This window comes from Pelodiscus sinensis, chromosome 14 (genome assembly GCF_049634645.1).
Source record: "Pelodiscus sinensis isolate JC-2024 chromosome 14, ASM4963464v1, whole genome shotgun sequence".
Lineage (NCBI taxonomy): Eukaryota > Metazoa > Chordata > Testudines > Trionychidae > Pelodiscus > Pelodiscus sinensis.
Window position 1 is genome coordinate 39,754,886 of NC_134724.1, and position 25,305 is coordinate 39,780,190.

General features: G+C 44.8%; 2 protein-coding genes across 6 annotated transcripts in view; one reads left to right on the forward strand and one right to left on the reverse strand.

Moving 5' to 3' along the window:
- SKIC8 (SKI8 subunit of superkiller complex) overlaps positions 1-17,467 on the forward strand; it is a 33,846-nt gene extending 16,379 nt beyond the window's left edge. For 2 of the 3 annotated variants that reach the window (XM_075897611.1, XM_006116972.4), the window contains exons 9-11: positions 3,884-3,976; positions 6,001-6,079; positions 7,754-8,008. In XM_075897611.1, coding sequence (XP_075753726.1) covers positions 3,884-3,976; positions 6,001-6,079; positions 7,754-7,843 — 262 coding nt within the window. In that variant the 3' untranslated portion in view covers positions 7,844-8,008. Of the gene's footprint in view, positions 1-3,883; positions 3,977-6,000; positions 6,080-7,753; positions 8,009-17,329 lie in introns of those variants that run through there. The other variant, XM_075897610.1, reaches the window with a different exon arrangement.
- On the reverse strand, positions 13,236-22,444 carry DNAJA4 (DnaJ heat shock protein family (Hsp40) member A4). Of its 3 annotated transcripts, none has more exons than XM_075897606.1 (8): positions 22,271-22,444; positions 21,711-21,848; positions 17,292-17,472; positions 16,298-16,402; positions 14,988-15,215; positions 14,576-14,806; positions 13,932-14,032; positions 13,236-13,843 (listed from the first exon to the last, which is right to left on the reverse strand). In XM_075897606.1, exons 2-8 carry the CDS (start codon positions 21,840-21,842, stop codon positions 13,631-13,633), a joined length of 1,191 nt encoding a protein of 396 aa, XP_075753721.1. In that variant the 5' UTR covers positions 21,843-21,848; positions 22,271-22,444; the 3' UTR covers positions 13,236-13,630. The 3 variants fall into 3 exon arrangements, with proteins under 3 accessions (XP_075753721.1, XP_075753724.1, XP_075753723.1); XM_075897609.1 differs by lacking the exon at positions 22,271-22,444 and adding an exon at positions 22,092-22,137; XM_075897608.1 differs by lacking the exon at positions 22,271-22,444 and adding an exon at positions 22,060-22,115.
- Positions 22,445-25,305: the final 2,861 nt, after the last annotated feature.

The following is a 25,305-nucleotide window of genomic DNA, read 5'->3' on the forward strand; positions in this document are numbered from 1 at the left end:
CTGATAACAGTTATCCATCCACCTTATAGTAGACCCATCTAAGTTGCATTTCCCTAGTTTATTGATAAGAAGGTCATGCGAGGCTGTAGTAAATGTCTTTGAAATTCTCGGTATACCACATCCACTGCTTCTCCCTTAGCTACAAAGTTTGCTATCCTATCAAAGAAAGCTGTCAGATTGGTTTGACATGATGAATCTTGCAACAATTGACTCTAGAAATGATAGTCCTGGATTACTGTGGAAAGGTCCAGATCCAAAATTAAAGATTGCAAGTGCTAAGATAAAAAACGAGAGATTTTTTTCCCTAAGGTTGTTGAAACAATCAAGAATCCAAATGTATCTCCAAGTTACAAAACACTTGAGTAAAGAATAGATTAATCCCTTCAATAACTGAGGCAAAACCCACTCCTGTAATTTCTTCAAGATCCTTTTCTAGCCTACCATTATTTATTTGTCTTAAGGGAGCTTGTAAGAACATAAGTCATGGATCAGGATTTTATAGTGCTAGCCACTGTACAGACAAATAGCAATGAAGATAATCATCAGAATTTCTATCTGAATTGAGAGCAACCAGGTAACTTTTCATGTAAGTCCCAATCTCTAACAAAGAATAAGGAAGTGTATACATAGCACTCTGATGAAAATAAGAGTGTGTCAAGTGTATAATGTACTAACTGTTTTTCAGATTGAATTGCTTCTACAGTGCTTTTATATCTATGCTTACCAGGAAAAGTGGCAGGATAGGAATCCAAAGAGCATTTAGCAATTTTCTAAAAACTAGTGGTAGAAAAAGTAGCCAAAAAAGTTACTTGAGGAAAAGGGCTGCTACTTTGAAAAAAATCAGAGGGGTAACCGTGTTAGTCTGAATCTGCAAAAGCGGCGAGGAGTCCTGTTAGTCTATAAGGTGCCACAGAAGTGTTGGAGCATGAAGTGGGTCTGTGCCACAGGACTCCTCGCCGCTTTTGAAAAAAATGTAATTAAGTAAAAGTCTGGAAAACTACTTGAGTAAAAGTACAACAGTAATGCATCTTAATTGTACTCAAGCATCCAGAAATAAAAAGTAGCCATTCTATTCATAGAATCATAGAACCATAGAGCTGGAAGAGACCTCAGAAGGTCATCAAGTCCAGCCCCCTGCTCTAGGCAGGACCGATCCCAACTAAATCAATCCGGCCAGGGCTTTTGTCAAGCCGAGACTCTAGGGATGGAGACTCCACTACTTCCCTAGGTAACCCATTCCAGTGCTTCATTACCCTCCTAGTGAAATAGTTTTCCCTAATATCCAACCTGGACCTCTCCCCCCACAACTTGAGACCATTGCTCCTTGTTCTGCCATCTGTCACTACTGAGAACAGCCTCTTTTCATTCTCTTTGGAACCTCCCTTCAGGAAGTTGAAGGCTGCTATCAAATCCCCCCTCACTCTTTGCCTTCTGCAGACTAAACAGACCCAAGTCCCTCAGCCTCTCCTCATAGGTCATATGGTCCAGCCCCCTAATCATTTTGGTTGCCCTCCGCTGGACCCTCTCCAATGCATCCACATCCTTTTTGTAGTGGGGGGCCCAGAACTGGACACAGTACTCCAGATGTGGCCTCACCAAAGCCGAATAAAGGGGAATAATGACATCTCTGGATCTGCTGGCAATGCTCCTCTTAATGCAACCTAATATGCCATTAGCCTTCTTGGCTACAAGGGCACACTGTTGACTCATATCTAGCTTCTCATCCACTGTAACCCCCAGGTCCTTTTCTGCAGAACTACTACTTAGCTGGTTGGTCCCCAGCCTGTAACAATGCTTGGGATTCTTCCGTCCCAAGTGCAGGACTCTACACTTGTCCTTGTTGAATCTCATCAGATTCTTGTGGCCCAATCCTCCAATTTGTCTCAGTCACTCTGGACCCTATCTCTGCCCTCCAGCGTATCTACCTCTCCCCCTAGCTTAGTGTCATCCGCAAACTTGCTGAGGGTGCAATCCATCCCCTCATCCAGGTCATTAATAAAGATATTGAACAAAACCAGTCTGTGAGGGGGTTCACTCACCAACCGTAGCCCCCCTGCCGTCTGTCCTCAGGAATTGGCTCCCTCGGCGGGTATGGTGCCTTCTCTGAGGTGGTGTTTCCCCTCTTTACTCCGGGCCGCGGCGTCCTCTTCGCCACACTGCCCTCCGGCAGTGCCCAAGTCCGTCTCTGAGCCCCCCTTCCAGGGGTAGTTGTTCCTTCATCGGGTCTTCCTTCAAGCCCTGCAGTCTGGAGACTTGCTGGCCAGAGCTCCCTCCTGGCCTCCCCAGCCCTGCCCTCTGTTATAGCTCCCAGCTGGGCCCTAATGAACTACTACAGGCTCAGCTGGGGCTAAACTCCCCGGCCCTGCTTCAGGCTGGGGTTTGCCCTTAAAGGGCCAGTGCAGGGCAAATGCCCTGTGTCACAGTCCAAGAACCGAACTTTGGAACACTCTGCTAGAAACCGACCGCCATCTTGACATCGAGCTGTTAATCACTATCCGCTGGGCCCAGCCTTCTAGCCATCTTTCTATCCATCTTACCGTCCATTTATCCAATCCACATTCCTTTCACTTGCTGGCAAAAATATTGTGGGAGACCGTATCAAAAGCCTTGCTAAAGTCAAGGTATATAACATCCACTGACTTTCCCATGTCCACAGAGCCAGTTACCTCATCATAGAAGCTAATCAGATTAGTCAGGCACAACTTTCCCTTTGTGAATCCATGCTGACTATTCCTAATCACTTTCCTCTTTTCCAAGTGCCTCAAAATGGATTCCTTAAGGATCCCTTCCATGATTTGTATAGGAACCCAAACTGACCGGCCTATAGTTCCCTGGATTGTCCTTCTTCCCTTTTTTGAATATGGGCACTACATTTGCCTTTTTCCATTCATCTGGGATTTCTCCTGATCTCCACAACTTTTCAATGATAATAGCCAAAGGCTCCTCAATGACATTTGCCAACTGCCTCAGTACCCTCAGATGCATTAAGTCCGGACCCATGGATTTGTGTATGTTTAGCTTTTCTAAATAGTTCCTAACCTGTTCTTGACCCACCAAGGGCTGTCCATCTTCATCCCATCTTGCGTCACTTAGCACATTTGTCCGGGAGCCCACCTTGTCCATGAATTCTTGGATCCTTCTTCCCAGTGCTACATAATCCACAGTAGCCTGCTCAAGGTCATTCTTGGCCGTATCATTAGTTCCCACGTGGAGAAGCAGGAAGGGGTAGCGATCTGAAGGTTTGATCAGTTTGGTAAGCCTCTCAGTCACATCCTGAATGTGAGCTCCTGGTAAGCAGCACACCTTTCGAGATTCCAGGTCCGGACGGCAGATGGATGGCTCAGTCCTTCTTAGGAGGGAGTACCCGACCACCACCATCCGTCGTTTTCTTTTGGGGGTGGTGGCCGTGGAACCCCCATCCCTAGGACTAGGCATCCCATGCCTTCCAGTAGATGGTGTTCCCTTCCGTTTTCTTCCTTGTGAGGTCCCTTCCAAAGCATTTGGTACTGTAGAGCCTGTGGAGAGAGCCTGAAAGCGATTACTTACCTCTGTAGCATTGGGGGATTCCTGTGCTGCTCTTTTCCCCCTTCTAGAAGTTACATGCTGCCAGTTGTCTTCCTGGTCACATACTGCCCTCTCTGGCTCCTCCGCCTGCCGTGCTTGCAGGATTAAATGCTGCCTTCTATCAAGGAAGTCTTCATCCTCTCTGATCAAGTGTAGGGTCGACACTTGGGCCTATATTCAGAATTTTAGCTATACTTAATACATAATATTATTGAATGCAAGCTGCATAGCTCTTTCCTGGAATTAGCACACACAATGTTAATATTTTTATTATTACTATAAATGGTGTCTAACTCTAAACTTTTTGTGTCTCACACAGACAACATGCGAATTTGGCAGGCACCCTAAGTGGTCATGGATCTTGGGTATTAAATGTGGCATTTTGTCCAGATGATACTCATTTTGTTTCCAGGTATTTAGCATTTTAAGTTTCATCATAAAAGTCTACAAAAATTTAAATTTTCCATGTATAAATGAAGGTGAACCACACATAATATATAAATTAGAGTGTAACCTAATAAATTGTATTAATGAGTAAAAGATCTGTTATAAATAGAGCCAGACTGTGATAGCCTTACATTCATAGAATAGTGCCTTATACAGACAGTCCCATTGATATCAATGGGTCGTCTTGTGCAGTTGAGATACTTCTGAATATAAATAAGGGTATCTGGCCTTAAATTTTTGTAAAGTAACATGTAAGTATACTTAACTAAATGCAAAGATACTGATTCTCAGAATGTTAATTTATGTTAATGATCGTAGCTTAGCTTCTCATTATTTGATGTTTCATCCCATTGTACTAGTCTGTCTGTCTGTCTTTTAGAGTTTCTGTTTGAGTCCATTTGTTCAAGAACTACTCCCAAACTGTAAGAGCTAGGGCCACCAAATTTGGTATGCAGCTTCCTCTTATCCTAATTTAAGCCATGGTCAGGGGTTGGATGTTTCTGGAAAACATGAAGTGCCAGGAATGAGACTGGTTTTGATAACATAGAAAGGGAAGGGGTAGATAGTGGAGGGATGTGAAAGGGAGTGACAGAGAAGAGTGACGTGATATTGAGAGTGACCACTGAGAGCAGCTGCAGCACAAAGAGAGTGGCCAACAGGGCTGGGACTCTGCCATCTTACTTGCCTCCAGACTGAGTGAGTAGCCCCCCCGCTCCAAACTTTCCCTCCCAGGATATGGGGGGTCCCATTGGAGGAGAGGACAGCACCCCAGAGAGCTTACAGGCCACTGGAGGGACTGCTGGAGGGGAGGCAGTTGGAGTGGGGCGAAGCCCCCAGAGCCTGGCCTCTCCCCAGACAACTTGCAGGATGTGTGTGGGGGACCCTCTGGAGAAGGGACAGTCCCCCCAGACAGCCTGCAGGCCATGGGGGAGGACCTCGGGAGGCTGGGCAGCCCCTAGAGTCTAGTCCCCCGTCCGAGACAGGCTGCAGGGCGTCAGGCCACAGAGAGGTCGTTGGAAGGCGGGGCCAGCCCACAAAGCGACACCCCCCGCAAACAGGCTGCAGGACATGTTGGCCACTGCCCCAAGCAAGGCCCAACTCCCCCTCCCCCACCCTCCAGCCCAAGTGGCTGCAAGTCAAGGGGGCAGCAGCAAACGGGGGGCTGCTCCCTCCCCCCCCGACAGGCTGCAGAGCCCCAACCCCTATCTGACAAATGTGCAGCTCCAGATTCCCCTTTCCTGGGAGGAGCCGCTGGCCAGGGAGCACTGTCACGACCCCCTGGGAGGAGCTACCACTGGAGCTGTGCCACAAGAAGCCCACTTCCTTGGCCCTTGTCCTGAGCCCCTTACCCTGAGTCATGCACCTCCCACCTGCCTTGACTTCTGCACACTCACCTTCTTTCCCGAGCCTCCCGACCTCCTGCCTTGAGGCCACCATTTCCAGCCTTGAGCCCCCACATCTCCCAATCCTCTGCCCTACACCACCCACCTCCTTCCTTTCCTTGCCCCTGAACCTCACTCAAGCCTTTATTCTCCTTCATTTTAAAAAAAATGCAATCATTGAAATAAAGCGTGCACACTTTTCATTTATTTTCCAAAAAACAAACCCCACAAAACCAAAAAAACCCACTTCAGTTACAGACCCGAGCAATGCCAGGTACATCTGCTAGTTGTAAAAATAATGATGTCTTGGTAATATCAACTTTTGGAACAGAACAGAGTAGTGAGTTTCCTCAGTTGTTCTTTACTTAGCTAATTTGCTTCAGAAAATTGGTGATTGCTGTTTAGAATATTCATTTATTTTTCATGCTGTTCATGTTAAAATATTTCAAATTGGAGTCAGTGTTTCTGTAGCCTGCTGGTAGATCTTCATTTGTTCTCTTTCTCTCTTAATTTTAAGGGTTTTTTTTATGCTGTGATATCAGGCCTTTATTTTTATAGTATAATCAAATTACTGCTAATTTAGATATTGATCTAAAATATTTTCCAGCTCTTCTGACAAAAGTGTGAAAGTTTGGGATGCTGTAACAAGAACCTGTGTTCATACCTTCTTTGATCATCAGGATCAGGTATATTAAGAAAGTAGAACATGTAAATCTAGATAAGAAGACTGGATATGAGAATTATACCAGAAATTGAATCCTTCTGGTCCAGGAACATGTGTGTCATGATTTTAGTTAGCCGGATGTCCACTTACCCTGGGGGTAGCCATGTTTCCGACGATCCCATAAATTTTGTTTACAGCCACCATTTCTGGTTCTGTGTTCTGTGCTGTTACTTAGCTCTAGTTTACCCCTAAATGTCTTCTATGGTCCCAGTAAGCCATGGAATGTTGGTAATGCTGCTAGACAATGTTGACCTCCTGTGGGTCAGCAAATTCTCTGGTTCAACACCAGTTAGGTCCTTGGGCTGCTGGATTAGAGAGGTTCAACCTGAAGTATGAAAATGTCACTTAGTGCTCTTCCATACAAATGTTTAGTTCACAGCAAGCTGGCATGTGAATCTGCTGCCAGACACCAGAAGTTCCCCAATGCACTTTAATCTACTCCAATTTTGAAACAGGCTATGATGGGGTCAAACCCTTGCTTGCTGCAAACTAAGGGTATGTCTACACTACAGTGCTATTTCAAATTAACTTAATTCGAAATAGTTCATTTCATAGAATCATAGGACTGGAAGGGACCTCGAGAGGTCATCGAGTCCAGCCCCCCGCCCTCAAGGCAGGACCAAGCTCCGTCTACTCCATCCCTGACAGATGTCTATCTAACCTGTTCTTAAATATCTCCAGAGAGGGAGATTCCACCACCTCCCTTGGCAATTTATTCCAATATTTGACCACCCTGACAGTTAAGAATTTTTTCCTAATGTCCCCCTATTTCGAATTAAGTGTCTACACAGCACTTAATTCGAAATAGCTATTTCGAATTTGGTGTTACTCCTTGTAGAATGAGGTTTACCAAATTCGAAATAAGGACTCCGCTATTTTGAATTTATTTCGAAATAGCGGTTTTCCTGTGTAGACGCTATTAAAGTTAATTCGAAATAACTACTGTTATTTCGAATTAACTTTGTAGTGTAGACATACATAAGTGTTTGTATAAGTAGTTCTTACATTCTGTAATGGAAATGCATGGGCCAGGATTTCACCAGTGGCCTTGGGATACTGCCCTAACATTTTAAAGCTTTGAGAGTATTTGAGAATTGTTATCCTAGAATCTGGTTTTTTTTTTTCCCTCCGAGCTCCCAGGCTGCCCTTTCCTAAGTAATACTGTTTAGAATCCTAATCAAGAGGCACACTCCAGGATTGAGAAATCGAATCTCATCAGTCTATCACCTCGTGGAATGAGGTGTACAGCAAGTTCGGATTAGGAAGCCTAATCCGAACCAGCTAGTCCGTGCCGCGTTTAGCCGTGCGGCACGGAGTCCGAACTAGCCGGCATTTAAAAATGGCGCCGGCCGGCTTCATGCAAATGAAGCCCGAGAAATTCAAATCCCGGGCTTCATTTGCAACTCCGTATGACTACATTATCCCCCCTAGTTCGAACTAGGGGGGTAGTGCAGACATATCCTAACTGAAACATAAATATTAGGGATGAAGCCATAGAACAGACGGAATAGCTTTAAATATGTCAGTTCCACTACTCATGTAAACTATTTGGTGACAACTAAAAATGTGAAATCTATAGCATTTTTAACTTGTTACCAATTTTAATGAATTATTGTTTGCATTCTTCTATTTGCAGGTCTGGGGAGTGAAATACAATGGAAATGGTTCCAAAATTGTATCTGTTGGAGATGACCAGGAAATCCATATCTATGACTGCCCAATTTAAATATGCTGTGTCAGGTGTATTTAATTTTTATTTACAGGTTTTCAGGAGTACTGCACTTCTTGTACATTGCCATTTAAACATGTGATGATGCATTATCACAATGCTGAGCTAAATTTTGGATTGCATTGATACAATAATCAATATATAAACCTTATACATATTTTATCTTTGTGTGTCTACATTCAGCAGGAGAGACCATTACGTTTTTAAATTGAGGAAATAATTACTTTCACTTAAGCACTCTCTAGAAAAGTATACATTTGGAAATGTGTACTCATGTGAAGTAATTACTTATACTACCTCCCTATTCTCGCCTCTGAACTATATAAATAGATTTGAATCAAATTGTTGATTGTCAACCACAGCCAATTTAGGAAACAGTACAGGCTTTTATACCATCTCTCCATGTCAGATAGCAACCTTCATGCTAGTTGCTAACCAACTGTCCTGTAATGTGAGACAAGGTCATTTAAATGGAACATTCTCACACTTATGCATGGGTTGTTAACTTTAAATGACCCCCTCATCCCATCCCAAAACCTAAGTTTATATACTGGAAATGAAACATTAGTTGTAAAAAGTTTTAACCCATTTCTTAACATGGGGTCCTGTGAACTAAGATGCACAAAGAACATTTATTTAGTGTTCTAGTTAAAATTCAGTATTTGTTTTTTTTAAAGCCAAAGCAAGTTTTGAAGGGAAAGTTTCCTTTCATATCACTGTTTAGCTAACCTGTTACAGGAAACTCTTTAAATATGCTCTTCGTATAAGATACCTGACAGGTAAAAGCTATCAGTGTACAACATCTGAATTGTTTCAGCTTCAAATTTCTCTACCGCAGTAGGTTTTACGAGTTTCATTTCTACCTCCAATATAGAATGGTTATGTTAAGAATACTATTAACTTCTTGCATTTTATGGTTGATGCTATCATTTGCTATTTCTATAAAATAGTTTTAATTTCATACTTCCTCCTAGAATCATAGAATCAGAGAGCTGGAAAAGACCACAGAAGGTCATCAGGTCCAGCCCCCTGCCCAAGACAGGATCAATCCCAACTAAATCAACCCAGCCAGGGCTTTGTCAAGCTGAGACTTATAAACCACTAGGGATGGAGATTCCACCACATCCCTAGGTAACCCATTCCAGTGCTTCACCACCCTCCTAGTGAAATAGTTTTTCTTAATATCCCACCTAGACATCTCCCACTGTAATTTGAGACCATTGCTCCTTGTTCTGCCATCCGTCACTACTGTGAACAGCCTTTCTTTGTCCTCTTTGGAACCTCCCTTCAGGAAGTTGAAGGCTGCTATCAAATCCCCCTCACTCTTCCCTTCCGCAGACTAAAAATCCCTGTCTCTTCTCATAGGTCATGTGCTCCAGCCCCTTAATCGTTTTGGTTGCCCTCTGCTGGACCCTCTCCAATGTGTCCATATCCTTTTTGTAGTGAGGGGGCCCCCCAGAACTGGATATAATACTCCAGGTGTGGCCTCATCAAAGCCGAACAAAGGGAAATAATCACTTCTTTGGATCTGCTGGCAGTGCTCCTCCTAACATACCCTAACATGCCATTAACCCTTCTGGCTACAAGGGCATACTTTTGACTCATATCCAGCTTCTCATCTGCTGTAATCCCCAGGTCCTTTTCTACAGAACTGCTACTTACCCATTTGGTCCCCAGCCTGTAACAATGCTTGGGATTCTTCTGTCCCAAGTGTAGGACTCTGCACTTATCCTTGTTAAACCTCATCAGATTTGTTTTGGCCCAATCCTCTATTCTGTCTAGGTCACTCTGGACCCTATCCCTGCTTTCCAGCATCTCTACCTTTCCCCCTAGCTTAGTGTTATCTGCGAACTTGCTGAGGGTGCAATTCAACCCTTAGACATGTCATTAATAAAGATGTTGAACAAAACAGGTCCTAGAACAGATCCTTGGGGTACGCCAGTAGAAATCGACTGCCAACCTGACATCAAGCTGTTGATCACTACCTGTTAGGCCCAACAGTTTAGCCAGCTTTATATCCATCTTATAGTCCATTTATCCAATCCATATTCCCTTAACTTGCTGGCAAGAATATTGAGGGAGACTGTATCAAAAACTTTGCTAAAGTCAAGGGCTACGTCTACACTGGCATGATTTTCCAGAAATGCTTTTAACAGAAAAGTTTTCCATTAAAAAGCATTTTCAGAAAAGTGCGTCTAGATTGGCAGGACGCTTTTCCGCAAAAGCACTTTTTGCGGAAAAGCATCCGTGGCCAATCTAGACATGCTTTTCCGCAAAAAAGCCCCGATCTCTCTTTTCGCGATCGGGGCTTTTTTGCGGAAAACAAATCTCAGCTGTCTATACCGGCCCTTTTGCGCAAAGTTTTTCGGAAAAAGACTTTTGCCCGAACAGGAGCAGCACAGGATCTTACATGAGATCGTCAGTGCTTTTGCGGAAATTCACTTGCCAGCTGTCTACAATGGCCGCTTTTCTGCAAAAGCAGATGATTTTGCGGAAAAACATGCCAGTCTAAACACAGCCAAGGTGTATCACATCCACTTACTTTCCCATATCCACAGAGCCAGTTACCTCATCATAGAAGCTGATCAGATTGTGTAGGCACGCTTTGCCCTTTGTGAATCCATCTTGACTATTTCTGATCCCTTTCCCCTCTTCCAAGTGATTTGAAATGGATTCCTTGAGGATCCCCTACATGATTTTTCCTGGGACTGAGGTAAGGCTGACTGGTCTGTAGGTCCCTGGCTTGTCCTTCTTCCCTTTTTTAAAGATGAACACTACATTTGCCTTTTTCCAGTCATCTGGGATTTCTCCCGATTTCCATGAGTTTTCAAAGATAATAGCCAAAGACTCTGCAATGACATTTGCCAACTCCCTCAGTACTCTGATACACAAATCCATGGGCCCGGATTTAATGCATGTTTAGCTTTTCTAAATAGTTCCTAACTTGTTTTTTCCCCACCAACAGCTGTCCACCTCCTTCCTATACTGCGTTGTCTAGTGCATTAGTGTGGGAGCTGACCTTGTCCAAGAAGACAGGCAAAGAAAGCATTGAGTTCTTTACCTTTTCCCACATCGTCTCTCACTAGGTTACCTCCCTCATCCAATAATGGCCCAACACCCTCTCTGATCACCCTCTTATTGCTAACATGCCTGTAGAAACCTTTCTTGTTATTTTTCACATCCCTTGCGAGCTGCAATTCCAATTGCCCTTTCACCTTCTCGGTAAGGCCCCTGCATTCTTGAGCAATATATTTATACTCCTCCCTAGTCATTGGTCTAAGTTTCCACTTCTTGTAAACTTCCTTTCTGTGTTTAAGCTTACCCAGGGTGTCCCTGGTCACCTGATATATTTTCTTTTTTTGCATCACTCTGGGATGGTTTCTTTCTGTACCATAAGGCTTCTTTAAAATACTGCCAGCTTTCCTGGACTCCTTTTCCCCTTCATGTAAGCATCCCAGGGAACCCTGCCAATCAGTTATCTGAGGGAATCAAAGTCTGCTTTTCTGAATTTCAGAGTGTGTATTTTGCTATACTCTCCTTTCTTGCTTTGGTCAGGATCCTGAAATCTACCATCTAATGATCACTGCTTCCTAGGTTGTCACCCACCTCTACTTCCCCTATTAGTTCCTCCCTGTTCGTGAGATCAAGCTGCGCATGGTCCCTGGTCAATTCCTATCTCATGTCCTCTGGAAATGTGTGTATATATAATATGCTTTACCTGCCAGTTTTAGAACTTGCTGAGATATGCTTAACATTCCCAGGTAGCATGTGAGAAAGTTTCTAACTGTCCCTGTTAGCATTTAGTGTCAATGAATAAAACCTATGAGTGGCAAAATATTTACAGAAAACATCTGTAATTTGCTTTTGCAGAAGTGTTACTCTTCCTTTCCCCTTCCGTAAGTTCAAGTCTTTATTCTGCTGGGGGAATCGTAAGACAGGTGTAGGCAAAATCCAGCCCACCAAGCCATTTGATCTGGCTCATGGCCACCCTGACATGCCCCTGGCCTAGACCTAGGAGAGGACTAAAGGGACCTTTTCTGCCTGAAGCCCTGCCCTTTCTGGGGGCAAAGCCAGCCCATTACCACTATCTACAATGCATGAAGTGCCCACCCCTGTTGTAAGATCAGCACTTTCCTTTCCAAAGTTAGGCATTCCTTTAGTGAAAAAAGGTAATACAACTGAGGCAGGGAATTATGGTACAGAAATTTCACATAGGGTGGGATATCCCTTTTATACCAGCTCATGTCCCTATGTTTTCATGCACACAGCAGGATGAAGAGTACCATTTCAGGTCTTGCTGATTCTCTGTACACCCTTGGACAGAACCATATGCTACTACAAGCACACTCAGAGCTCTATATAAGTAAAAACCAGCTAGCTCCTTTGAACTTAAGCCTGGCTGTTAGTCTGGGATTTCAAAATTACGTACTAGGCCCTAGCAGTAAATGTAATAGATATCAATGGTATTTGAAATGTGATATAGAAAGCATCCATTTGTCCATTCTGCTACAATATATATTTACACTGTGTAAATCAGTCTAGGATTTCTCACAACTACTTGGCTACGTCTAGATTGACATGATTTTCTGCAAATGCTTTTAATGGAAATTTGTCCACTCATTATTGAAGGTAGCATGAGATAGAGGGAATTGGGGAACTCTCAGGGCAAACTGTTTCCAGTGGGTCTAGCACATGCTTTGCTGAAAAGAGCTGAATTCTGGCTGTTACTCCCTCTATAGTTACTTAATTTAAGTAGACCTACCCTTTTTCCAATTAAGCACATTAATTTAGAAAGCATTTCAGAATTGACACCACTTAGACTAAATGTACTCATAAGGAATTATATTGGTAAAAAGCTTTTTCCTTGTAGACACTGACAAACTCCTACTTTGAGTTTTTGCTACTTAACCATACTGAATGCTAGATCGTAAGACAGATGAAATTTGAAAAGCTTGGTTTGCATAGCTGTACGTTTGCCCACAATTCATTATACTTATGGAAACTGCTGAGACAGAAAAGGAGTATTGTTGCACTAACCTGCTTATTCAATCTAACTTTGGTAACAGAGGCTTTATCTACACTGGCAAATGAGACAAGCTTTTGATGTTCATAGGTTCTCATGACTGACAAAAGCTTTGCCATGGCAAATACCAGGATAAACAGTGCTTTGCAAGAATGCTCTCCTGCTGATGAATCAAATGCCACTGGTGTATGGGGAGAGGGATTGTCAAGAGTGCTGACAGTGTACCCGCTGCCTGACTCTAGCAAAACAGCTCTGTAGTGTAGACATACCCAAAGAGCTAGATAGGCTCAGCTAATATTGGGTTCTAGGAACTAAAGAGTTAGACCTCTTCAATTCAGGCATAATGAGGAAAAAGGCAGAAGAAGATTGGACTTTACATAGATTTCTGCTTGAACGTAAAATGTTTATTATAGGAAAAACTAATTTTACAGTATGAAAAATATTTACATAACATGCTAAGCTGGTATTGCAAGAGTCTTATCTAAATAATATTGTTGAAGTGACTGCTTTCTTGCGTGATACTTCACTAAAGCTGTGGACCTTTAAAGAAACTTAGATATGCACAATTCTCAGCTACATAGCTGGGAAATATTAAGTTAAGTAAAGACTATGAATACTTAAATATGAATTGGTTACAAACATAGGGACAACGCAGCAACTCAATTTGCTGAAGACCAAAACCAGAAATAATGTGGCTAATACAGCCATACAGTTTTCAGTGTGAAAATTTACATTCCAGATTACATCCATTCTATTTCATTTTAAGATGTTTGGCATTGCACTCCTGTTCTGGGACCTTCATCTTCTTCATATGCTTCTCTACTATTACGATAAGTTTGCTCTCTTGGATCAAACTCTGTAAGTTCTACCTGATCCATGTCATCTGTAATCATGACTTCTTCTCTTGGAGGAAGCAAAGCTTCCAATATAGAAAGTTTCTCCCTGGGAAGCCACTGATGTTCTGGAAACATGACCTAAAATAAAAATGTTTTCCTCATAAGTAATGGAATATTCAAGGCAAGGAATTAAAATATGGTGGTGAATAAAAAGCAGTGACCTTACCATAAACTGTATAATTAAATAACCTTTGTCCAGTGGAGACTTATAGATAGGCATCCCTTCATTAAGGATACATTTTAAGTCACCATGCTTTATCACTTCACCTGTCCACAAAAAGATGAGTCATTGTACATTTTGATATTTTTGCATTTGGATTTAGAGCCATAAAAGCAAAGCATTGTAATAGAAATCATTCCTGGGTTTACAAATGTTTCACCATTGCTGTGAAAGCCCGTACAAAAAAAGAGGGACAGCTGATTATGCACAAAGTAAAATGGAAAAAAAACCAAAGTCTGTTCTCCCATCTTAGATCCTTAAAAAATAGGTGTAAATCCAAGTGGGAGAGCTGAAGTTGGTTTCCCTGTGTTTGCTTCTTGGTTCTTTTACTTCAATTTCTAACTTCTGTCAAAATTGTAAAACCAGGATTTTATAATACAGTGTCAGGCAAGCTCGTCTACAAGCCACTCCTCCTGTAATAGATGAAGCCAGCAAGGTGGAGTTTGAGATAGAATAGAAGGATGAGCTGGGTTGACTAATTTCTAAAATCCCATTCCTATAATAAATATAGTGGAATCTTAAAACAGCGTAAGTGTGACTTGCCAACTAACATGCCATTTCAAAAAAACAAAACAACTCTGAAATCCTACCTGGTCTAGAAGTTATAACAAGGACTCTATTATCCAATGTTTCAATGGTCCTTTTGAAGCCACATAAAGCCTCAGAGAGATGAATTTTCATTTTCATAATTAAATCATGTCCTCGTCTCTGAAAGACACCATGATCTTTCTGATCCAACACAATTATAACATCACCAGGTTCCAGGTCAGGTTCCTGATCACCTTCTCCATGAAATACTAACTTTTGCCCATCTTTCATACCTGTAAAAAAGGTAATTTATATTAATAGGCTTTCTCTGTATGTGTTTTATTAGACCCCAATACTGTAACATATGTTTTAAGAGCACACTAGAACTCACTTTAACAACTCAATTTCTGGGCCATAAATCTGTACACTGCAAAGATTTACACTAAATTTGAGATTATTTTAAAGTATTCTTACCTTTATCAATGTGAACTTCTATGATCTTTTTCTCTCTAACAACTTTACATCCATTGCATGTGTCACATCTGTCCTTTGGGTTTATTCGTTCACCTTGGCCTTTGCATTCTGAGCACATCGTTTGAATTTGCTGTACCATGCCAGGTCCAATCTGCTGAACAAGAACCTGCATTCCTCTTCCTTTGCAAATGGGACATTTTTCTATTGCTCCTTTCTTTCCACCATATCCTTGAGGAAGAAAATCTGAGGTCAACACCTTAGAGAAAACTAGTCATTCAATACCATTCTGGATTACCAAACAACGAATAGTCCTGTAGCACCTAAGGGTTCATCTAGACTACGCAGAATGGTCCATATCTTCTTCCAATCGCACTTTCGAAAGCAGAGCTTTCAAAAGTGAAAGTAGTTTTTTCGGCAACCCTCCCCCTTTGTTGAAAAGCAGCGTAAACCTCAAAAAATGAGCTCTGCTTTTGAAAGTACGATCAGAAGATATGCAAATTCCTTTCGACCTACCATTTTGTTTAGTCTATGCCCACGAAAGCTCATGATACCATCTACATTTTTTGTTTGTCTCTAAGGTGCTGCAGGACTATTTAGTTTAATTTTTTTCAATTACAGACTTATATGGCTTCCCCTCTGAAAATTTTGGAAGAAGACTGCTTGAATCCTACTACATAGCATGAAGGGGGAAGTTTACTTTTGGGAAAACTTGAATGAGTTTTCCCCAAACTACCAAATTCATAGTTTACACGTCCCTTTCCCATGTGTTACCACCTGTTAAATCTGATACAATTTATCACACACTTAATTGCCCCCCCCTCCTCCTCCTGGTCCCTTCACATTTTAGCAATTTTGAATGATCGGTTTATTTATCATTTCTTGGAAATGAAGCCATTTAGCGTCCCAGCAACATTCTAAAACAAAGCTGTCTGCTAGAATTACATAAAAATGTTGTGTCTTAACATGAAGATTTATGCTAGTTGTCAATGCCAAACAATTATTTAAGCCTATGATGTTTAATAGACATAAAAGATTTTAAGAACATACATATTTAATGTACTATAGAATTTACCCTAGTTCCCTAAGAAATTGAGACAGGATGCTAAGAGATCTAGGTTCTGTTCACTAATATACGATATAGCCACTGTCTTACTTGAAATAAATGGTCTTATTCCTAAGTAATGTAAAACAGGCTTTCAGGCACTTTCAGTGATTGCTAGTGAAGGGCTCAAGAGAGATTCATGTAGTCACTTGGTGCTTCTTTCCATGTCCATACTTTGAAAAACTGAATTTATTATATGCACTCATACCTTTACACTTTTCACAGATTACATTCTTTTGCAGTGCCAACTTCTTTGTAACTCCATTATATAAGTCTTCAAGAGAGACACTCAATTGATGCACAACATTCTTGCCTTCAAGGAAAAAAGTTTAGAAATATTAAAAGGCCTTTACAAGCATTTTTATGGCAATTTTATTATTACAGGATCTCTAAACAGACTGTTTGTTAATGCGTTCAGTCTGAAAAATGTGTTACAAATTTTAAAAGCTAAATTCAACACTGGGGCAAGCAAAGTCAACTTCCATTGAATTGCATAAGAACTTAGCCATAAGTTAGGCAACCATTAATCTACAAATGGAGAACTGACAGCAGCAAGACATTAGAGCCTGTGTCCCTTTAGAAGTATTTTAATACTAAACCTGCCTTCATGTTTCCTTTTCAGTTTGTGGCAATTTTTAAAAGTTTCTTCTCTATTACTAAATCCACAGAAATGGGGGATAGAAATATATAGTTTCTATAAATGCCTATCTAGACATAGATAGAAACCAACTATAGAAAGCATGCCATCAAAAGCCCACCAAAAATTCTTAGGTTTTAAATTTTATTCCTCCTATCACATCCCATCTTTGATTATGGTATTACATGTAACACCTCAAAGTGTTATTTTCAAGTCAATAGTTCTTTAAGCAATTTGTCCAATTTGTATCAGCAAATCAGTTTCAGATCTAGAAGCAGGTTCTCATTCCCATTCCTCTATTCTAGCCACTAATAGTCTCTCTTCTCTAGATTATTCGTGTCCCATTTAACAGATCAATGTTAGCTACAGCTAGATTGTGGTTTTTTAGTATCAGCTACATGTTAAAAATATTTCTATAATCCACAGATCACCTCATACTTTACATGCTGTTGCTAATAATATCGACACGATGTGTTAATAAAAATAAGCAATATTGCAGCACAGTTAGGTGTCTTACGCATTAATGCATGGTAAATTTCTAGAACTTCTCTTTAAAACTATGTACCTCTTCTCTCTCTATTCATTCGGCCTCCACCACCAAAGAACATGTCAAAGATGTCCATGGGTGAAGAGAAGTTGCTGCCACCCAAGCCTCCTTCTTTAATAGCCTGCTCCCCACCCTGGTCATAGATGTCCCTTTTCTTTGGATCCGACAGAACTTCATAAGCCTGGGATATGAGTTTAAACTAAAAAAAAAGGGAAAGAGAAACTGAGCAACCATGACCAATGGTAATGACCTCAATCTCAAGAAAATTTGAACTTCAACAAGGTTTTTCGGCACAACTTGTAATCCTTTTGTGGCAGAAAGCTGTCAACAGAAAGTTAAAATGTATAGATGCTTCTGAAATATGTTTTTGCAATATTTTCCCAGCACACGATTTCTATGCTGCACAAAGATGGTAAACACATTACAACAAAGTCCCATCAAGCCTTCTCAACTGCTTGCCACATACAGCTAAACATTGTATGGGTGTTTCCATTGTAGTTTTATTACAGAAAACTGACATACTGCCCTGTGATACTAACGTCACTCACCACTGACCAATAGCCACCTCTGGGATGATGTGATAACAGCAATGAAGGGTTTTATATGCCATTAAAACTGCAGGATGTGTTTTATGGAAAATCAGAGGCATTTCACTAACATTAAGCGGTCAAAAATGTTATGTCTTATGTAGAAGTGGACATCTCTCTTGGTATTAAAAGAAACTTTATATATGAATCCAGACTTTCAGTTCTCCTATTATACAACAGGTTGAAGACAAAATGACAGGAACCATTTTAAACTTTTTTCTAGTGACCTGACTCATCAGTTCCGTTGACTATGGATTTTATGACTTGTGCTCCTCATCATCTGATGTAATCACCTGCATTTCTTTTCCTGTGACCAAGACCATTGTAAGGCAGTTAAGAGTTCCTAAGAGACTAATCTTGCATTTTTTGACATGAGGTTAATTTCCCAGAAGAAATTACAACTGACCATTTGTGAAAAAGTTTTTTTTTAATCCACTGTGGAGCCAGAGATGTTACATTACAATGGTACATTGATAAAATGGCAATAATCCTAAAATGGAAGATACAGCAGACGGCATTAGCTACATGATACAGTCTAGACCAAGGATAGGCAAAATAAGGCCCCCCAGACTGAATCTGACCTGCCAAATCACTGTTCTGTGGCCCAACAGGAACCTCCGGCAGGCCCTTTGCCTTCTGTGGCCCCTACACTGCTCAAAATGGCTGGCTGCAGGGAGGGGCTACATGTTCTCCATGCACTGCCCCCACCTCTAGCACAATTTTATAGCTTCCATTGGGCAGAAGCCCTCCCGCCCATGGGCATATAGTGCACAGAAAACACATGGCCCCTGCAGCCAGCTATTCTGAGCAGCATGTAGCAGCGGATACCCATCAAAAATTGCCATTTTTTATTATTGCCCCAGGCTAGACCCAATCTGCTCCTTCAATTTTTGTTCTGCAATAGGGATGGGAACTAGGGATGTTAAGGAGCAGTTATTTCACTAGTTGAGTAGTCGACAATTTTTATTGACTATATTAGCTGAAAAAGGAAGGCACTCAGTCTCAGCTTGCGCCAGGTCTGGGACCTACCCCCACTGTAGCTCTACAGTTTAAATCATAGAATATTAGAAAACAGAATATTAGGACCTCAAGAGGGCATTGAGTCCAGTCCCCCCCTCTCACAGCAGGACTACGCACTATGTAGATCGGGGTGGGCAATAATTTTTAAAATGGGGTCACCCGGAAGGGACTGGGCCAGGAGACTTCTTGTGATTCCCCTCGTCGTCGTCCCCTCCCCGATGGGCCTGGGGTGGGAGAGCACAAGAAGTCTTCCCTCTGCCTCCCCTGTTTACCCCCATCCCCCCAGAGAAATGCCAGCTGTTTTAAAACAGCTGGCAGTTCCCTTGAGGCACCTAGTAGGAGGAGACCTCATGCACCCTCCCTAACCCCAGGCCAATTAGGGCTTGGGGAGTAGGGAGCACAGTCTCCTTGCCCCTGCACGATTGTGTGGCAGCTAGACACATGCCAACTAGTTTAAAACAGCTGGCATGTCTCTAGCCAAGGGATGGGCAAAGGGCCCTCTGCAGGTCAGATCCGGCCTGCAAAGTCGGTGCTTCACTTTAGATTTAAATAGCATGAATAAAACACCATTTATTTCATAACTATAAACACCTGATTTTAATTTTATGTATCGCATAATTTAAAAATAAACTGTATCTCAGAGTGTGTAAGTAAGGGCTAGGGATAGCAAGTGATGGACAGGAGGAGAATAGAGAGGGCGGGGCTTCAAGGACAGGGTGGGACGGTAGATCTTCGCCTGTTCTGAGATTTAAAAAGTGATCTTGGGAGTAAAAAGGTTGGAGACCACTGTCCTGGGCAATTATTTCAGTGTTTAACCATCCCAATATCCAATCTAAACTTCCCTTTCTGCAATTTAGGCTCATTGCTTCTTGTCCTATCAGAAGCCAAGAACGACTTTTCTCCCTCCTCCCTGTAACACCCTTTTAGATACTTGAAAACCACTATCATGTCCCCTTCTCAGTCTTCTCTTTTCTAAGCTAAACAAGCCCAATTCTTTCAGTCTTTCCTCACAGATCTTGTTTTCTAGACCTTTAAAATCATTTTTGTTGCTCTTCTCAGGACCTTCTCCAATTACTCCACATTGTTCTTGAAATGCGGTGCCCAGAACGAGACAAAACACTCCAAAGGATGCCTCATCAGCACAGAGTAGAGTACAGCTACTGTGTAGTAGGAAAATGCAGAGCCACAGTGGGAAGGGAACCAGAAGGAAGCTGGGCTTGCTCAGTCCTGGCTCATGTGTGTCCAGCAGCCTGTCTGGGGTGGGGGGGTCCCAGCGTGCAGCAGCCCCTCTCCCAACACACACACAGACAAGAGTTGCTGTCAGAGCAGCCGCTGCCCACCATGGACGGACTGCTGCTAGAGCCATGAGCAGAGGTTGTTTCATGGCAGTCTTCCTTCACCTCCCAACCCCATGCTCCTGCCTCTTGATAGAGGCAGCATTGTGTGAGGGGGTGGCACTGTGGAGACAGCACTGGAGGGAACCGGCTTTTAAGATGGCTCCTTCGGCACCAGCTTCTGATACAGAGGCAGCAAGGGGGGAAATGCGAGTCAACTGACTTGACTAACCAATAAATCTAGGCTTATTAGTTAATCTAGTCAGTTACTTGCATTCTCCCGCTTGCTGCCTCTGGATCAGCACTGAACCAGTGATGCCACTCCCCCTCCCACGCTGACGCAGGGGATGGAAAGGAGGTTGCCATGAAGTAGCCTCTGCCCACAGCGGTGCCAGTGCTGGGCTCAGACAGTGGCTCTGGCAGCAGCCCCTGTTGGCGATGGGTCCCAGACCTCTACCCCACCAGTAGCCTTTGTTCACAGGGAGCTCAAACCCCCATGGACAGGGACTGCTGCCACCCTGTGCTGCTGCCTCAGAGGCAGCAGCGCAGGATATTAGGGGGATCCCTAGTAGTTGGGCAGGATTAAACTGGCCCCCAGGGCTGCAGAGTAGTTGACTAATTGCTATTCAATTAATCAATAGCTAATATCCCTATTCTAAATGCTGCTAGACTAGACTAGAGATACTGATTTCATTCATGCTCTTTTGTTAAGCCAGTTTCCAGAAGCATCTCTAAATTCATAAACATGGGTCTATAGCTAGTTTTCAGAGCATATAACTGCACTGCTGTTGTCATCTCATCAGATACTGGTTGAAAAAGATGCTTTCCTTTTGGACGATCCATAAATATTTTCTATTGTAATGAGAGCTGACATAGCTCCCTCTGTACAATTAAGTCTCGTTTTTACATCTTTTCCTTGTGCACTTCCATGCTGTTGCCACCACAAGCAGAGCCCTACCAACTATAGCCTTACAATACTACTAGCAGCTACCAGCATTACATGAACCAACCCATACAGAACTTCAACTGCTGCATTGGGGTAATTAAATGATCAAAGCAGTCATTTTGAGTCTTGTTTACAACAGAATACGGATTAACCGAATTTCTTAGCAAGATAATAGGATCAACAATTCCCATGACGTGCCAATCCACTTCCACTTTTTCCAAGTTGTGACAGCTCAGTTAGCATATGAAATTATACGCTTCAAACGGCCGGAGTAAAAAAGTTCTCTCAAAAGGACCTACAAGATATAGTATGCTGAACTGTGATTACCCTTTACTGCAATACGAACACTACATTCATTAAGTGTAGAACAAAGCCTGGCCCTAGAATTATCTAGAGACTTTTCACCACACTTCCAGCTCTGCAAGACCTGGAGCGCTGCTGACAGATTCACAGCCTGCTCCAGGGTGCCCCCTCACCAGGGCAGGCTGGCTCAACTGCAGCAGCGCTTGGTGCCAGCCTGTGGGGGTCCCGCCAGGGCTCCCTCACACACCTGCTCGCCCTCGCTGGGGTTCTTGTCAGGGTGGTACTTCAGCGCCAGCTTGCGGTAGGCGCGCTTGATCTCCTCGGAGGAGGCGGTGGGCTTCACCTGCAGGATGTCGTAGTACCCTGTCTCCTTCACCATGGTGACCTGGCAGGGAGAACGGCAACAGCAGCGTCACGAGGCTGCAGGCGGGGGACCAGCCCACCCCCACACTGCGCAGCCTGGCCAGAACCCGCCCCACAGCACTGCCTGGCCCCACACGGCTCCAGCTCGGGGCAGAACCCTCCCCCCTAGGGCGCTGCCTGGCCCCCGAGCCGGAGAAACACCCCCCCCACACACACACACCCCACCCACACACCCGCCCGCCGCCTGTTTCCCGACCGGACCAACCCCTTCCCGCCCGGTCTCCGACACGGCGCTGCCCCCTCCCCCCCCCGCGCACGCGCTGGCCGGTTCGCTAGTGGCTATGGCAACGGGGCCGGTTGACCGCGCTAGCAGAAAAACGCGGGAGTCTCTGCTCCCCGCCCCCCCCCTCACGCGCTGAGTCGCGCCCGCACTGCCGCTCTTACCGCCCTCCCACGGACCCGCCGCACAGCGCAACCGGCTCACGTAGCGCGGCGCCTCGCCGGCGCGGCGGCTTTTATAGAGACAGCGCCGAACTTTCTAGAATGACGCCACCTGACGTCACTCACCGCTCTGGAACGATCTAGAATTCCCGCGCGTGAGATCACTTCCCGGCCCTTCGGTAGGAGGAGCCAGGGCGGGACGCGCTGTTCTGGATCCGCCTCCTGTTACTAAGCAACCTCTGTTACCGGCGTTCGGGCCAGTAGCTGCGCGCGCAGCCCAGTCAGTGCTTATGGACTCCAGCAGCCTGCTGCTTCCCCCTCCCTTTTCTGAGAAGCCCCCCAAGCCACTTCCAGTGTTTCCCCGCAAGACAGCCAAGGGGCCTTTCCGCACAAGGGCCCCGCCTACACACAGTCATGAGCCTGGTCTCCAAATCATAAGATAGTTTAAAAATAAAACATGTTGGATTTGTATTGGCCTTTTGTTTCTTGAGTATGTAGGGGTCATGTTTGAAAGCTTTCCTCCTTAGCTGTCAGGCCCAGAAGTATAGAGAGCTTTTTCTAAATGAAAGCTGAGATTCCTACATCATCAGGGCTCGACAAATAATGCAATCTACTCGTCCGGGGCGAGTAGATTGCAACCTGGAAGAGCTGGGTTCGGGCGATCTGCGCATGCGCAAAATGATCTGTGCATGCGCAGATTGCCGGACAGCGCGTCTGGCAAGCAGGGCTCGCCACGGTTAGGTGAGCCCTGTACGTAATCAATTAACTCCAGGTCTTAAGAAAAACAGCAAGGCTGTGTCTACACGCACCCTTTTCCGTAAAAGGGATGCTAATGAGACACTTCGGAATTGCAAATTCCGCAGGGGATTTAAATATCCCCCGCGGCATTTGCATGAACATGGCTGCCGCTTTTTTCTGGCTCGGGGTTTTGCCGGAGAAAAGTACCAGTCTAGATGGGATCTTGCGGAAAATAAGCCCTTTTCCGGAAGATCCCTTATTCCTACTCATGGTAAAACAATGTAGGAATTCTTGTGAGCCCATGCTTTGCACACAGTATAAATAAATAAATAAAAATAATATCTTCTCCACTAAACATCCTAATGAGATACTGCAAATGGAAAACTGAATTCAACAGCTCCTGATATGAACAGGTATCAACCTAGTTTTTCATATTTGAGATGGGTTACCAGGAATCATACATGACAATATGAAATCTTTCACTCTCAAGTCAGCATATTCACAAAGCACCTATAATTTTGATCCATGCATTTATTGGATAGTGAAAAAGAAAGGAGGGGAATTATTGTAGATAAATGTTCAAATTAAAAAAAAAAAGCCTGAAGGAATTAGGACTGGGCTCCTACATCCAGGTGATGGCCGCCTCGATCTGCTCGACGGCCTAGACATGGTGCCAGAGGAGTTGGTCCCGCTGCCGGACCCACTGGCCTGGTGCCTGAGCGGTTGGGGGTGCTGCCGCTGCCGCAGGGCTAGAGGGGCCTTCGCTCCTGGCTGGTCCCGCTGTAGGGAACAGAGGAAAGGATGGGTTGGTCAGGCAGCCCTGCCCACCGTCCCCGCATCCCATGCCCTCTGCCCTGAGCCCAGGTGACACCACAGTACTGTGGCTTGGACCCACTCGATCCCCCCCGTGTTGTATGTTTGCATACAGGACCCCCCCTCCGGAGTAGGGACGGAACCAGGGGTGACTGGGGAGTGTACCATCCTTGCAGCGAAACTAAGGTGGCCCTAGGGCCAGGCCGATCACTCCTCCCCTCCCCTCCCCCTCCTGCTAGCCCTCGCACACGTAGCCTAGGGACGTTTGTGGCCACAGTGCAGGACTTCCCTCGGGGGGCCAGCTGAGGTGCCGGGAGCAGGTGAGGGGCTCAGTGGGGGCCGTGCGCACAGGGCTGTGAGGCTGCAGTTCTCCCAGAAGCAGCTGGCTGTGTTGCACAGCCAGGCATGATGGCCGGGCTGTCTGTGCGCTGCACCCTTCTGGAGATGTGGGGCCTTGGCTGGTTCCAGCTGGCACTCTCCTTCCTCCCTGGTCCAGACATGTGCGAGCAGTGCGGTCCCAGGCGTGCCCTGGAGCTGCCTGCCGCGTCCACATGCCACACAGTCACCAGGCTGCACGTGGTTGCACGCCCTGCCTGAGTGACACTTCCTTCCCCTCCTCCCTGGGCACCTGGCTCCCCCCTGCCCTTGTGAGTGCAAAGTGCAACACTCACCAGAAGATCCTTTCCCAGCCTTCGACGACGTGTGGGAGACATCTGGGCTGCCTGACATCCTCGTCCTCCGACCCGGTGCTGGTGGGCAGCTCCACCTCGTCTTCCACCTCGATGTGCCTGGTGATGGGGAGGCGCCTGCTGGTGTCCACGGGCACTGAGGGTCCCCGGGGTGTCACCTCGCCCAGGATGGCATGGAGGCGGTCGTAATAGGGGCAGGTGTCGGCTCCTGCCCCCTGACCCTTGGTGGCCCAGATATAGCCCAGGCGCAGCTCCTTTACCTTGGCCCAGACCTGTCTGAGGGTCCGGGCTGCATGGCCCTGGTGGGAGAGCGCCTGGACCATGCGGCAGAATATGTCCGCGTTCCGCCGATGGGCACAGGGGTCATGGAGGGCCTCCTCATCAGCCCAGAGGTCCAGCAGGGCTTCCAGCAGCACACCTCTTCGTGGCCCTCAGGGCCTCCTGCGGGGAGGGAGTGGGTTGCTCCTGCCCCCCTGGAGCGGCAATCCCTGTGGTGCTGCTGGCAGGGCCGGCTTTAGGAAGTGCGAGGTCCAATTCAAACCCAGAAATAGCTTATTTTGAAATAGAGCGTCTACACAGAAAATGCCCATCAAAATAGCGTGGAGCTATTTCAAAATAGAACATCCACAATGCAGGGGAGGGGGGAAGAAGGGGCTGACCCGCTCCCCAGGATGTGGTAGAGCTGGGCATGATATGGGCAGGACTGCGGTGCTGCACCAGAGCAGGAGCTGTGCTCCCTGCCCTTGGAGTAGGCCTGTCAAAGTTCTTTAACTTTCATGCACATCTGCTCGCGGGTGC

Bases quoted from the DNA above. Each gene is read 5' to 3' on its own strand.
- DNAJA4 (XM_075897606.1), bottom strand. From the start codon at position 21,842: ATGGTGAAGGAGACAGGGTACTACGACATCCTGCAGGTGAAGCCCACC. The intron at 14,807-14,987 runs GTAAGAATACTT...CCTTTTTTACAG, and splicing joins AGAAGTTCACATTGATAAAG to GTATGAAAGATGGGCAAAAG. The intron at 14,033-14,575 runs GTAGGATTTCAG...TTTTGTGGACAG, and splicing joins TGTTATAACTTCTAGACCAG to GTGAAGTGATAAAGCATGGT.